Source organism: Podarcis cretensis (assembly GCF_951804945.1).
Source record: "Podarcis cretensis genome assembly, chromosome: 5".
Classification (NCBI taxonomy): domain Eukaryota; kingdom Metazoa; phylum Chordata; class Lepidosauria; order Squamata; family Lacertidae; genus Podarcis; species Podarcis cretensis.
Window position 1 is genome coordinate 51,325,265 of NC_137174.1, and position 12,738 is coordinate 51,338,002.

General features: G+C 41.9%; 1 protein-coding gene across 33 annotated transcripts in view; it reads left to right on the forward strand.

Annotated features, from left to right (window-relative positions):
- The window catches only part of ABLIM1 (actin binding LIM protein 1), a 197,919-nt gene that overhangs the window by 183,461 nt on the left and 1,720 nt on the right, over window positions 1-12,738 (forward strand). For 13 of the 33 annotated variants that reach the window (XM_079976684.1, XM_079976695.1, XM_079976665.1 and 10 more), the window contains 5 exons: window positions 3,402-3,548; window positions 7,882-7,976; window positions 8,071-8,167; window positions 10,133-10,197; window positions 12,654-12,714. In XM_079976684.1, coding sequence (XP_079832810.1) covers window positions 3,402-3,548; window positions 7,882-7,976; window positions 8,071-8,167; window positions 10,133-10,197; window positions 12,654-12,714 — 465 coding nt within the window. The remainder of the gene's footprint in view (window positions 1-3,401; window positions 3,549-7,881; window positions 7,977-8,070; window positions 8,168-10,132; window positions 10,198-12,653; window positions 12,715-12,738) is intronic. The other 20 variants (XM_079976679.1, XM_079976686.1, XM_079976689.1 and 17 more) reach the window with 4 other exon arrangements.

Here is a 12,738-nt window from a genome sequence, read left to right on the forward strand (position 1 = left end):
GTCACCCACCCCTGCTCCCCAGCCACACCATTCTAGGACTGATCTTGGCTGGCTGGAATGTGTCCCTTGCTTGCCTGGGTGTAGGATAGAAAGGGGTATATTAAGTATGTTTAGAAACTGACCTACTGTAAAAAGGTTAAATCTACATTCATTGCTCTGCCCACTTTTGCCTGTGAGCCCCCCACCCTTGGGAGGCTGCCTAGAAGGGAATGTGCCCTTAGTCTGAAAAAGGTTATTCACTTCTGCATTAAGACTTCACAGTTTTTCAGGAACTTTTCTTGTTCATAAGCCCCCTTTGAAATGAAAGAGAGCTGCCAGTCTGCACAGGATGAAACTCTTGTGCAGCTTTCATTTGTTTCACTTATGCCTATGCGCAAGATATTTCCAGTTAGTTACATCCCTTATGAACAATTTTTATTATATTTCAAAATAGTAAGGCGGCTTCTGCAAATAAACATCTTTTGTTTCTTGTTTGCTCTTCACTAAAAATTCTACATTTTATTATAACTTGCAAACTTTAAAAAGTTAGTATTCTTTCACTCTACTTTCTCTTCTTCTGGAGAATGAATCTAGTTAAGGTTTTAACTATGTAGTAGCATCTGATAAAGACTTTCCCTTCCATCATGCGTGACTAAATAGTCGCAGGACTTTCATTTAAAAATGTACTTTAAGAAATGTTAACAAAGTTTTAAAATATCATGGAGTTGCAGTCTAAGGCTGAGATGGCCATGCTTTAGGGGAAAGGGTCTTAAGGGTCAAACTGAGAACCGTTCAGGGCCTGATTAGGTCCATTGGCTGGTGGTTTCCCACCTCTCCTCTAAGTGATCACAGGTTAAATGGCCAAATTCATTTGAACGGAGCATTAAAACATTGAAGTATATTTATATAATATGCAGGTGGACATTGAATATCTGGATTTGCCCCTTCTCTTCTTATGCAAACATAGCCCTGTATAACTTTCTAACATTTTCTGATACAAGCCTCTGTTTTAGCTAAGTTTGTGACATCTGAAAATACCCTTTGGAGGCTTTCAGAAACACAAACCTTAAAATAGTAAAGACACAAAATATATCTTGGGAAATAGTTTTTCTAGTTCACATTCTTTGCAATCTTTTTTTAGTTGCTTCATACACAGTGGAATCAGCCCAACATTTGGTTATTGAAAACAGCAAAGGGTGAAACTACACTGTCATTTTTTATATATAAAACTCTGCCCTGATGTGATTTTTTTCTTTGTTATTTACTGGCATTAAATCTGTGTTCTTCTTTTCAAATACACATGGATCTTAAGAACAGTTGCATGCATCTCATGGTGATGTTCCCTCATACATAATGATAGTATAATTTCCCCCTAAGTGAATTGCCAGGATAAATATTACACTATTACGCTGTGGGTTAAAGCCTCAGCGCCTAGGGCTTGCCGATCGAAAGGTCGGCGGTTCGAATCCCTGCGGCGGGGTGCGCTCCCGCTGCTCGGTCCCAGCGCCTGCCAACCTAGCAGTTCGAAAGCACCTCCGGGTGCAAGTAGATAAATAGGGACCGCTTACCAGCGGGAAGGTAAACGGCGTTTCCGTGTGCGGCTCTGGCTCTGGCTCTGGCCAGAGCAGCGATGTCACGCTGGCCACGTGACCCGGAAGTGTCTCCGGACAGCACTGGCCCCTGGCCTCTTAAGTGAGATGGGCGCACAACCCCAGAGTCTGTCAAGACTGGCCCGTACGGGCAGGGGTACCTTTACCTTTACCTATACCTTGCTTTGGGATCAATTTCACATGGTGATGACAATGCTCTGAAGTAAACATCAAGGATGCTTAATAAGAGCTTTAATCAAAATAAAATTAAGCTAATTATCATGTAGCAGTTACCCAACTACTGATTTGGACTGATGAAAAATTATTTATTTAATGAATGTGTTAAGGAAATGTAATTATACAGTAGAAAGTTTACAGTTATTAATACACAGCAAATTTCATTCCCATTGGAGAAATTTTGTAAAATGTCATGAGATTACATCCACTAGAACACTACTAAGATATCCCTGGCTTCTTGCCTTACATGGAAACCAAGAGGCACACTGAACTCTTCTTTTTATTAACAGCAGTTGCTTTAAAAAAGAGAGACTGCCATATAATGCTTCTGTGGTTCCAATGAACTTGCTTTGTAAATTCATTCTAAAGCTGTGCACAAACCTAGGATTATTGAAATGAGAGTGCCACTCTGGAAATATACTTGTGTTCTATTCAAACAAAACAATTTTCTCTCCTAGATCAAGCTCAGGAAAACTAGTCCCGTGAAATTTTGCAGAAGTTGGCTGTACATACAGCTAATTAGCAGACACTTGTGATGTCACAAACCCACCTCCATTGACCTGGGAACAATTTTGCAACTGCTTAAAAAAAGCAGCCTGAGGCAACTAAAGAGCATTTGAATCAGACATCTTGGCCTTCCAGTTGTTGTTGAAATCCAGCACCTTACACTCCCTGACCATGCTGTCTGTGGTTTATGGTAGTTGGAGTTCAACAACAACTGAGGGGCCATGGGTTCCCTGTTTTAAATGATTAAGTGTACATCCCATATGCCTCCCTGAAGCATTTGGAATAGGCAAGATAGCTGAATTCAAGCTTTTGGATGACTTGCTTGTCTGTTATTTACATTGTAAAGGAGGGAGGAAGCCAGGCTCACTCCATTACAGAACTCCACTGTAACTTCTGATTTAATGCTGTGATTGTATGCATCCTTCAGATGCGCTGTTCTCATGAAACTTGGGGTTTTCTTGCAAAAATTAGAACTTAAAATTTGGCCACAATATGTTAATAGGAGTATTATATCAGGGCTTCTCCAGACTGGTGTTTTATTTGTGTGTGTGTGTTCTACCGTGGGTGGGTGGGGGCACATGGTGTCTTACACTTGTCATTGACACAGTAATAGTGTGTTAGTGGCAGATTTATCCTGAACCTTCAGCTTTATTTACATTCTGTGATGCTTCCCCAGTGTTACTGCATTATTGCTCTCTGGAGGGGCATTTTCTGTGCTATTGCCAAACAAAAGCAGGACAACCACCACTGCCACTCCCAGAACATTTGTGCTATAAGAAATTACAGGACTTCAACAAGAAGCTAAAAAGCATGCACCAATTGGATACAGGGCAGTTTGACTGCCCCAAAACTTTTGCAGTCACAAACTGTATTGAAAGAGTGATTGTAGAAAACTGTCCGAACACCACCAAGAATGCACAATAAAAAGGATGTCTGGAGGGGCCCTCACTTGCTGAATAAGGAGATGAAATAATAGTGCTTATAGTGTTAACTATTTCAATTGTAAGAGAGCATGAAGTTGAAAAGAACCATATAGCATTGATGCAGCAACTTAATCTGATAGCTTAAGTTCCCCTGATTGCGATCTAGATGCAGCTGCCCTGGCAGCCCAGAACAAGTCTTCCGATGATATCATCAAGTCCTCCAAGTTCCCAGCAGCTCACGCTCCAGCACCCAACGAGATTCCAAAGATTGAGACAGAATACTGGCCAGGTCCACCCGCACTTGCGGCTGTAGGTATGGAACAACAAGTGACAAAAAGTGTAAACCCCACCCCCAGCTTTCTACTAACCTATAAATAAATTTACACTAATATTAATTAGTGTGTGATACAGGGACATTGAACTCATTTGCACCTGCTCCTTAAGAGTCTTATGGGTGCTACACTAAATATATAATGTGAAAAGATGGGGAGAGGGATTTCCCTGGAAAACCCTGTAGTTTGGAATGTATAACCTCAGACTCTGGGATTTCAAATCCCTGTAGTCTACATTCCATTGAAGTGCACACTCCCAGGTTTTCCTGTGTTTCTTTCTCATTTGGACCCCTCCCATGCATGCCTAACACAGAACCTCTAAGCTTTGCTTTAACGTATCTAGAGTTCATAAAGACATTTAGGGTTTATCACAGGAGCTTTATGAAGGGAGATTTTTTCCCGTGTGTACATGCTGTTCCTCCGATTTCCCCCTTTTAAGAGCTTTTGGCCCCCGAAACCACAATGCACTTTTTGAATTCAGAGAGTTTAAACAGGAAGTTGAGGTTTCTGTGGGACACTTTTTGAGAAGGAAAGTGAGGATTTGGATATTTCTCCTTAGTTTCTAGTCAAAAATATTATCATTTCTTGATGAATATATTTATATGCTGCTATATCATAAAAATCAAGTACGGTTTCGACCACAGTATCTATATACAATAAAACTTTGTAAAAACTTAAAATCAGAGACCATCACCTATTATTGAAATGTGTTTTCTTAATTGCCTGCATAAGCTTGGCAGCATGGAAAAGTTTTCAGCAGGCATTTAAAGGTTAAAACAAAAGCTGCCTGCTGAGGAATGTGTCCAAGGAATTGGTCTACAGGGGCAGAGTTAAGAGATTACAAATAACATTGTCTTCGTAATCTCATTCAAATCAATGTGTTAAATTCACTGCTGCAATGAAGCCTGACTTGTTTAAGGATTTTCTTACTTCAACACCTTTTCACTGTATCTAATTAGGATAGGAAACCAAAGATACAGACAGGGTGAGTCATATTATTAGAAAACCTGAGGCAGCCACATTTGGCAGCAGGTGCTGGGGGACATACTCTGCGATCAGACATACACATCATCCTGAGCTGGTGCCCAGGCATTGGCACCACTGCTGCTGAATTGCAATGTTTGTTTGACCAGGTAGTGAGCAGGTGCCAGGTGGCACAGTGCATGAGTGAGGCAAGGTGTTTGAGGTCATAGCTGTGGGGCCACCTAGCCTGTCCTGCACCTCCTAAGGTAGCCTCCTGCCCTTAGCTGCAATGGAAGATGTTATCCTGTTGTCAGTGTTGGAGCAAGAGTCAGTTGCCAGTCCTATGGAACTGAGTGAAGGGACATGAATCCATCATCTCAGGCTGCAAAATGTCCTTAAAGTTCTTGATTTCAATACATAGCACAAGCAGATTTCCAAATAAATGAAGTTAAAAGTGGCCTACTATTAGCATCATATTTGTGCCTTAAGATATTAATTTTATTTTCCATGCTTTTTTCATTTTTAAAAACACTTTTTTTTGTTAAAACCCAATATGTATCGTCATATTATCTGTCCACATGATTATTTAAATACAATAACTGTTGGTTACCTGTTAACGGTTGGTTGCATACACAAGCCTGATACTCATGTTAGCTGGGGAACTCAGTGTGAGGTGATTTTACAACATCACATCAATGTTACCTTTTTTTTGTCAGCATTGTGTGATCATGTCAGCATAAAGAGATTTTTGCAATGCCAGCTTTATGGAGGGGGGGATCACACAGTGGTGATTTTCCCTTCAAAATTATTCTATGACTGCACCCTAAGTATATTATTAAAATTAATATTAAATGACTGGGTAACAAATTCCACATATACTGTGACACAGATGAGGATGAGGGCTTGTTCGCCATTGGTCATAGTAAGCATTAGCTCTGACTATAATAGGGTGTATGAAGCCAGCATACTCACCATATGAAATGGCCATAGCTAAAATTATCTCATACTGACTTCACCAAATCCAGAAGGCACAGGTGAATTGGACCTACAGCAGGCATTTGGGGATCTCTAAAGAAAATAATTTATTCTTCTAACATGGAATGTGGTCAGCTTTATAAGAAACAGGAAACAGTTATATTACATTTTGGAAAATGTTAGCAACGTCTGCTAAAGGTTCAAAATGCGGAAGGACCCAGGGGCAGCAGAGATTTCATAGGGTGGGTGGGTGGGTGTGTGCTTTGAGCAAGGAAAAGTGACTTCAGGAGCTGGCTGTTTTCAGCAAGCAGTAGTGGCAGGAGAGAAGAGGGTGCCTAATCTTACTCCTGTGTACCATTTTCCCACTGCAATGCTTCTCCCTGTAAACTGGGCTCCAGACTCATGCTTGTGAGAAGACAGAAAAAAATATACATCTAGAACAGTGTTTGGGGAAAAGCAGCCTGGGAAGCAGGAACTTGCAGCAGGAAAATGGCAGGCGGGAGGGGTTATGTACACTCTTGAAGCCGTTTCTGCTTCTTAAAATCATTGTTTGATATTTAAATGCATGTATATGCATGTAATATCTAGCTAAGCTCATGGTTCTGTACTCACGGTCATGATACATTAGGTGTGGGGAACCTTTGGGTCTCCAGATGTTACTAAACTACAACTGCCATCAGCAGCATGGCCACTGGCCAAGGATGTTGGGAGCAATACCTGGAGAGCCAATGGTTTACCACATCTGCTTTATACACCATTGTCCCCATGTCCATTTTGCTTGCATATCTTACCCTTCCTATTCACATTTCCAGTGTTTCCCTATTTTAAAAATCCATAATCATTTGCAATCTTTGCAAAATAACTGAATGCTTGGGTTAATACTTTATTTTAGGTTTTACTTACTGTGGAACCTGAAATGTTATTTATCTTAAATGTAGTTCTTCTGATTGGCAGAGTGCTTTACACAACAGCCTTGTAAGCTGGGTCAATATTATGTGTGTTTCACAGAAGAAGAAAAACTTCATAGCACAGTCTTAGCCATTCTGCTCAGAAATAAATCCCACTGAGTTCAGTGAGACTTAAACCCAAGTGAATGTGTATATGATTACAGCCTGAAATAATGTCCAGGGTTTCTAGATTCAAGACCAAATGTTTATCCAACCACTATTCTTGATTATTTCTTAGATCTTTTCAAAACTTTAAAAAAGTCCTTAACCATTGATTCAGGGCTTTTGTTGTTTTCTTGCAATAGTATATTATATACCTCTCCTTGGTGAACCTGCGGAGAGTGCAAGAGAGAGAGAGAGAAAGAAATTCTAAAACTTTAGCTATGCCTACCTCATCATAGAGTTGTGGGAATAAAATGCAGAGGGGAAGAACCATGTACCCCACTTTGAGCTCAGTGGAGGGAAGGTGGGTTATAAATGTAATAATAACAACATATATCACTAAAAACATGGGCCAAATCTCAGCTTCCCATTGGTAACTGAAAATGGAGTTGCTCAAATCTTTCATCCTAAAGCTTTTATTAAAAGAGCCCACCTAATTCCCAAGTTCGTTATGATATTATTCCCTGTAGTTACAACTGACAAAGTTTTAATTTACTTAATGGAGTTGGACATAGAGGTGCCCTTTAGAAAGTGGAAGTCCCCTTGTATAAGCATAAGGGCTATTTTGAACATAGCACAAGATGCTTATTGTGAGAGCTGAAATCCAATGGTACACTTCTGTAACACAAGTTTTTGCTCAGACTTCAAGATGCTTGCTTATGCAAGTCCAAGTTGTGCAAAGTCTTCCTCTAGATTTTGTACGAAAGTTTTGGGGACAGAATTTTGCCAGAACTTTTTCTACTGGTGCCTTAGGATCTAGCCCACAATGCGTACAAGATTCACCTACCACTTGAAAAAATTAGCTAAAACGTGCAAAATTACTATTTAGAAAATTGAAGCCCTGGGCCAAATTAGCTCTACCATGGCTTCTCAGTTAGGAACACAAAGATACAAGCAATGGTTGTATCAATGGGACTTTACCAAATATCTATTTTCAGGAGTTTGGCCGTCGGCACTCAGTTTTCCTCAATATAGCCCTCTAGTAAAATGAGTGAAACCACAGTATTTACAGTATATGTCACACTTAGGAGGTAACAAAAATTTGGGTTCTACACAGAAGGTGACAGAGTTAAACTGGAGATAAGTATATAATGGCTATTTCTGAAACAAAATTGATAGAACGTCTGGCTATGTGTTTAGTGGAGTTTAGTTTTGTTATTCAGCAAGCAAATTTTATTCGGCAGGCCTAAGGAGACATGGGTAATGGTTGTCAATCCTTGTGTACAGTTGTGCAAGAAGCTCTCTTTGTGCTGTGGTTTTGTGGAAGTAGGTTCTGACATGCGCCGCAGATCCACTGGCAGAGATGAAGATCTTGAGGAGCTTCAGAGACGTCGGCAGCTACAGGAGGAACAATTGATGAAGGTGGTTATGATATTGATGTAAATAACTCATCTGTGCCAATTGAACTGGATGTTTTCAATAGCTTACGTACAATTTTTAATTCCCATTTTTGCAGCTCAACTCAGGTCTGGGACAATTGATATTAAAAGAAGAAATGGAGAAGGAAAGGTCTTCACTTCCCAGCAGCCGTTATGACTCTCCAGTTAATTCATGTAAGCGAAAAGCATACATGGGTGGTCTATGGGAAATGATGGATTAGGCTGCCTAAAATAAAACCAGGTTTTTCATCTATTCTATTGCTGGTTCTGCAAAAAGATGTTGATCAGTGCAGCACATGTGAAGCTGTTTTTATCACTCCTGTGTTCACTGTCTGCCGTTTTATCGCTGGCTGTTTTTCACAATACATTCTCAGAATGCCTTGTGCAAGAATTGAGGTTTCCCGATTCCAGATCCTTGGCACATCTTAAATAAATCAAATGAGGAAATGGCTGGGGAGTAAATATATTCCCAGATTGCAGAGGAAATATAATGATGTTGTTTGAAAGCCTGCTGATCCATGAGATCAGAATTTTTATGAACAGTACGAAAATTGTTGGTGCTGATTTCTTGGGAAAGCTTCCTTTTCTTTGGTCTATAAAGAAACAGAAAAATATTGGCGGTATGTTGCTTACTCCAATTAATCTTCAACTAGTTCTCAAATTAGAAAAAAAAATGATGTGGTTGGCAGTAACTTAAACAAGTTAAAAAAAATTAGCCTTGTATAGAGCCTGAAGTTTAATGACTGATTCAGATTATTCTTTTTTAAAAAAACAACAACCCTCATTTGCATCAAGATTTAAAAAGCAACAGCATTTAGAAAACAAATACCAAGTTGCACATTTTACAACAAGCATCTTTTATGAGATTATGATTGCTCACTTGCCTAAATGAATAACATATAAAATGTAGATTACTGCTGAGGTCACGGCAATATTAGTGTTCCTGAAAAGCCAACAAGCTAGGTCAGGAAATCATGCTTAAAAAGTGGCATACACCTTGTTGATATTTATGCTTCTCATAGCCTTTTAGCCTTTCCCACATTGGGAGAGGAAATCAGCATTGCCTCAGGGAGCAGGGCAGCACATTCCAAAGTGCTGGATCATAGAAAACGGAATCACTGGCTCACCAGACAGGTCGTATGGGCAAACTATGATACATTCCAGAGAAAGACTGCATTTTATAATTACTGCTTAACTGTTTGTTTATAGGAGGATGTATATGATTCTGTATAATTGGATTGTATGTCCTTCATGCACTTTTCAAAACTCTAAGATGGAAGTACTTGTGACAACAGCACAACTGCTTACCTAGTAATGGTAAAAGGTAAAGGACCCCTGGATGGGTAGGTCCAGTCAAAGGCGACTGTGGGGTTGTGGCACTCATCTTGCTTTTAGGCTGGGGGAGCTGGCATTTGTCCACAGACAGCTTTCCGGGTCATGTGGCCAGCATGACTAAACCGCTTCTGGCGCAACGGAACACCGTGACAGAAGCCAGAGTGCACGGAAACGCCATTTCCCTTCCCACCACAGCGGTACTTATTTATCTACTTGCACTGGCGTGCTTTCGAACTACTAGGTTGGCAGGAGCTGGGACAGAGCAACAGGAACTCACCCCAATGCGGGCGGCGCTGTGGTCTAAACCACTGAGCCTTTTGTGCTTACCTACTAACTGTGGGCTAAAAAAGAAGTGCATTTTAAGCAACATAGAGGATTGTATACCCCGATCGTTTTGAAGAGAAACAGGACAGGAGGCTTTGTGACCCCTGAAAATGGCTTTCCTTAAGACAGAAATGTAAGCAGGTGGGGGTGAGTGGGCTAGTTCCATCACCCCTCGGTCACCATTCAATCACCTTCCAACTTCTAGAAGATGAGCAGCAGGGAACATTTTTATAGCCCATGCAGCACCCCTGCACATTTCAGAATGCTGAACCTCCACCCTCCTAAACTAAATTCAATATTATAAGGCCAAGTTTGCTTCAAACTTATAATTTCAAGATTCCTTTTGGAGAAAATCTTGTGGGTTCTTTTAAGTGATTTCTAAAATGTTCTGACTTTGACTTTTTGAATGTGTGTGCTATTGTTTCTGTCCTAACATAAATTGTTACGTTTTTAATATTTCCTTCTCCCTTTTCTGTTTAGCTCCACATGCAGCTGCTTCCAAAACCTCTTCCCTTCCTGGCTATGGAAGAAATGGACTTCATAGGGTAAACAGTCAACATTTATTATAAGACAGGGTCATATGTGTCGTTATTCTGTTAGGAATTTCATGGAGTCTCTACATGGTATTGATTGAAAGTAAGGTAAAAGGTAGGTAAAGGTACCCCTGCCCGTACGGGCCAGTCTTGACAGACTCTGGGGTTGTGCGCCCATCTCACTTAAGAGGCCAGGGGCCAGCGCTGTCCGGAGACACTTCCGGGTCACGTGGTCAGCGTCACATCGCTGCTCTGGCCAGAGCCAGAGCCAGAGCCGCACACGGAAACGCCGTTTACCTTCCCGCTGGTAAGCGGTCCCTATTTATCTACTTGCACCCGGAGGTGCTTTCGAACTGCTAGGTTGGCAGGCGCTGGGACCGAGCAGCGGGAGCGCACCCCGCCGCAGGGATTCGAACCGCCGACCTTTCGATCGGCAAGCCCTAGGCGCTGAGGCTTTAACCCACAGCGCCACCTGCGTCCCGATTGATTGAAAAGTAGGTGGCCCTAAAACCCTTTATCTGTTCTGGAGTTCAGGAAATGCAAGTGATTATAGATTCACGTAGCTTCCCAAATATTGCTCTCTCAATGCATTCAAACAAGGATAGATACATTCAGAGTACTGTATGCCATATTTCTGAACCATCCTAAAATAGCTGAAGGCATCAGATGCAACTGGGCTTTAGTTAATACTACATTATCTCTCCATTTCTGAAAATCCTTAAAATAACAATGTAGCACAAAAGGAACACAAGGGGAATTCTTATGCAGTGGTGCAATATTAGAAACCGATGTATAGTGGAACCTCGGTTGTTGAATATAATCCGTTCCAGAAGACCGTTCGACTTCTGAAACGTTTGACAACTGAGGTGCAAAGGGAGAATGTCAATTTCAGTGGTGAAAATTGAAAAACACACCACGGAAGCCATTCAACTTCCGAGACATGTTCGAAAGCGGAAGCAATCACTTCTGGGTTTTCAGCATTCGAAAACTGAAATGTGACAGATAGGTAGCAGTGTTGGTCTGCCATAGTCAAAACAAAATAACACTGTGTATCTGAAGAAGTGTGCATGCACACGAAAGCTCATACCAAGAACTAACTTAGTTGGTCTTTAAGGTGCTACTGGAAGGAATTTTTTTATTTTGTTTTGAAAACTGAAATGTTTGGCTTCCAAGACGCTCGAAAACCGAGGTTCCACTGTATATTCTTCATGTATCTTAGGCAATACATCAGATGATATTTGCTTCAACATTTTGGGGGGAATTCTATCCCCAAACTTTTAAAATATAATTCAGAAAAACCTAATGCCGCCAGTTGGGTATCAATAATTTGATGCCTGAGTTTGTTTCTTTTCCTCTTCCTTCCCATCACTTTATCTTCTGTGCTGTGTTGTAAGCCTGAGTGCAAGCACTCTGCTATTTTTATTGATTTGTAAGCTGCTATGGAAGCTTTTGGGACGCAGGTGGCGCTGTGGGTTAAAGCCTCAGCGCCTAGGGCTTGCCGATCGAAAGGTCGGCGGTTCGAATCCCTGCGGCGGGGTGCGCTCCCGTCGTTCGGTCCCAGCGCCTGCCAACCTAGCAGTTCGAAAGCACCCCCGGGTGCAAGTAGATAAATAGGGACCGCTTACCAACGGGAAGGTAAACGGCGTTTCCGTGTGTGGCTCTGGCTCTGGCTCTGGCCAGAGCAGCGATGTCACGCTGGCCACGTGACCCAGAAGTGTGCGGACAGCGCTGGCCCCTGGCCTCTTAAGTGAGATGGGTGCACAACCCCAGAGTCTGTCAAGACTGGCCCGTACGGGCAGGGGTACCTTTACCTTTACCTTTATGGAAGCTTTTCTGGCTGAAGAATGGGTTGTACATGCTTTGAGGGGAAAATCAGGCCTGGCCCAAGATACTTCAGCATTTGAGGTAAAAACCTAATGAATCCAGAATTGCTCCCCTGGCAGCAAAAGTACAATGATCAATTGCTGACTACTCCATACCCTTTAGGTAAAGGTAAGGGGACCCCTGACCGTTAGATCCAGTCGTGACCGACTCTGGGGTTGCAGCGCTCATCTCGCTTTACTAGCCGAGGGATCCGGCGTACAGCTTCCGGTTCATGTGGCCAGCATGACTAAGCCGCTTCTGGCGAACCAGAGCAGCACATGGAAACGCTGTTTACCTTCCCACCAGAGCAGTACCTATTTATCTAATTGCACTGTGACGTGCTTTCGAACTGCTAGGTTGGCAGGAGTAGGGACCGAGCAACGGGAGCTCACTGTGGCTTTTCACCTCTTTGGGATCTTTGCTACTTCTCCTCGCTCATTCAAGTGTTTCCTGTTTCACAGACCCAATGCTTCAGTACAGTCATCTCTTCCCCACTACCCTATTTTCTCTTCTTCTGTGGTCTGTTTTTATGTGCATATGCTGCATATTTTTGACACCTCCAGATCAACAATGTGGTTGACGTGTCCATTTGTGTCTTCTTCTAGCCGGTCTCTACAGACTTTGGTCAGTACAACAGCTATGGAGATGTGAGCAGCGCTGCTCGAGGTAACACGATGAGAAATATGGTTT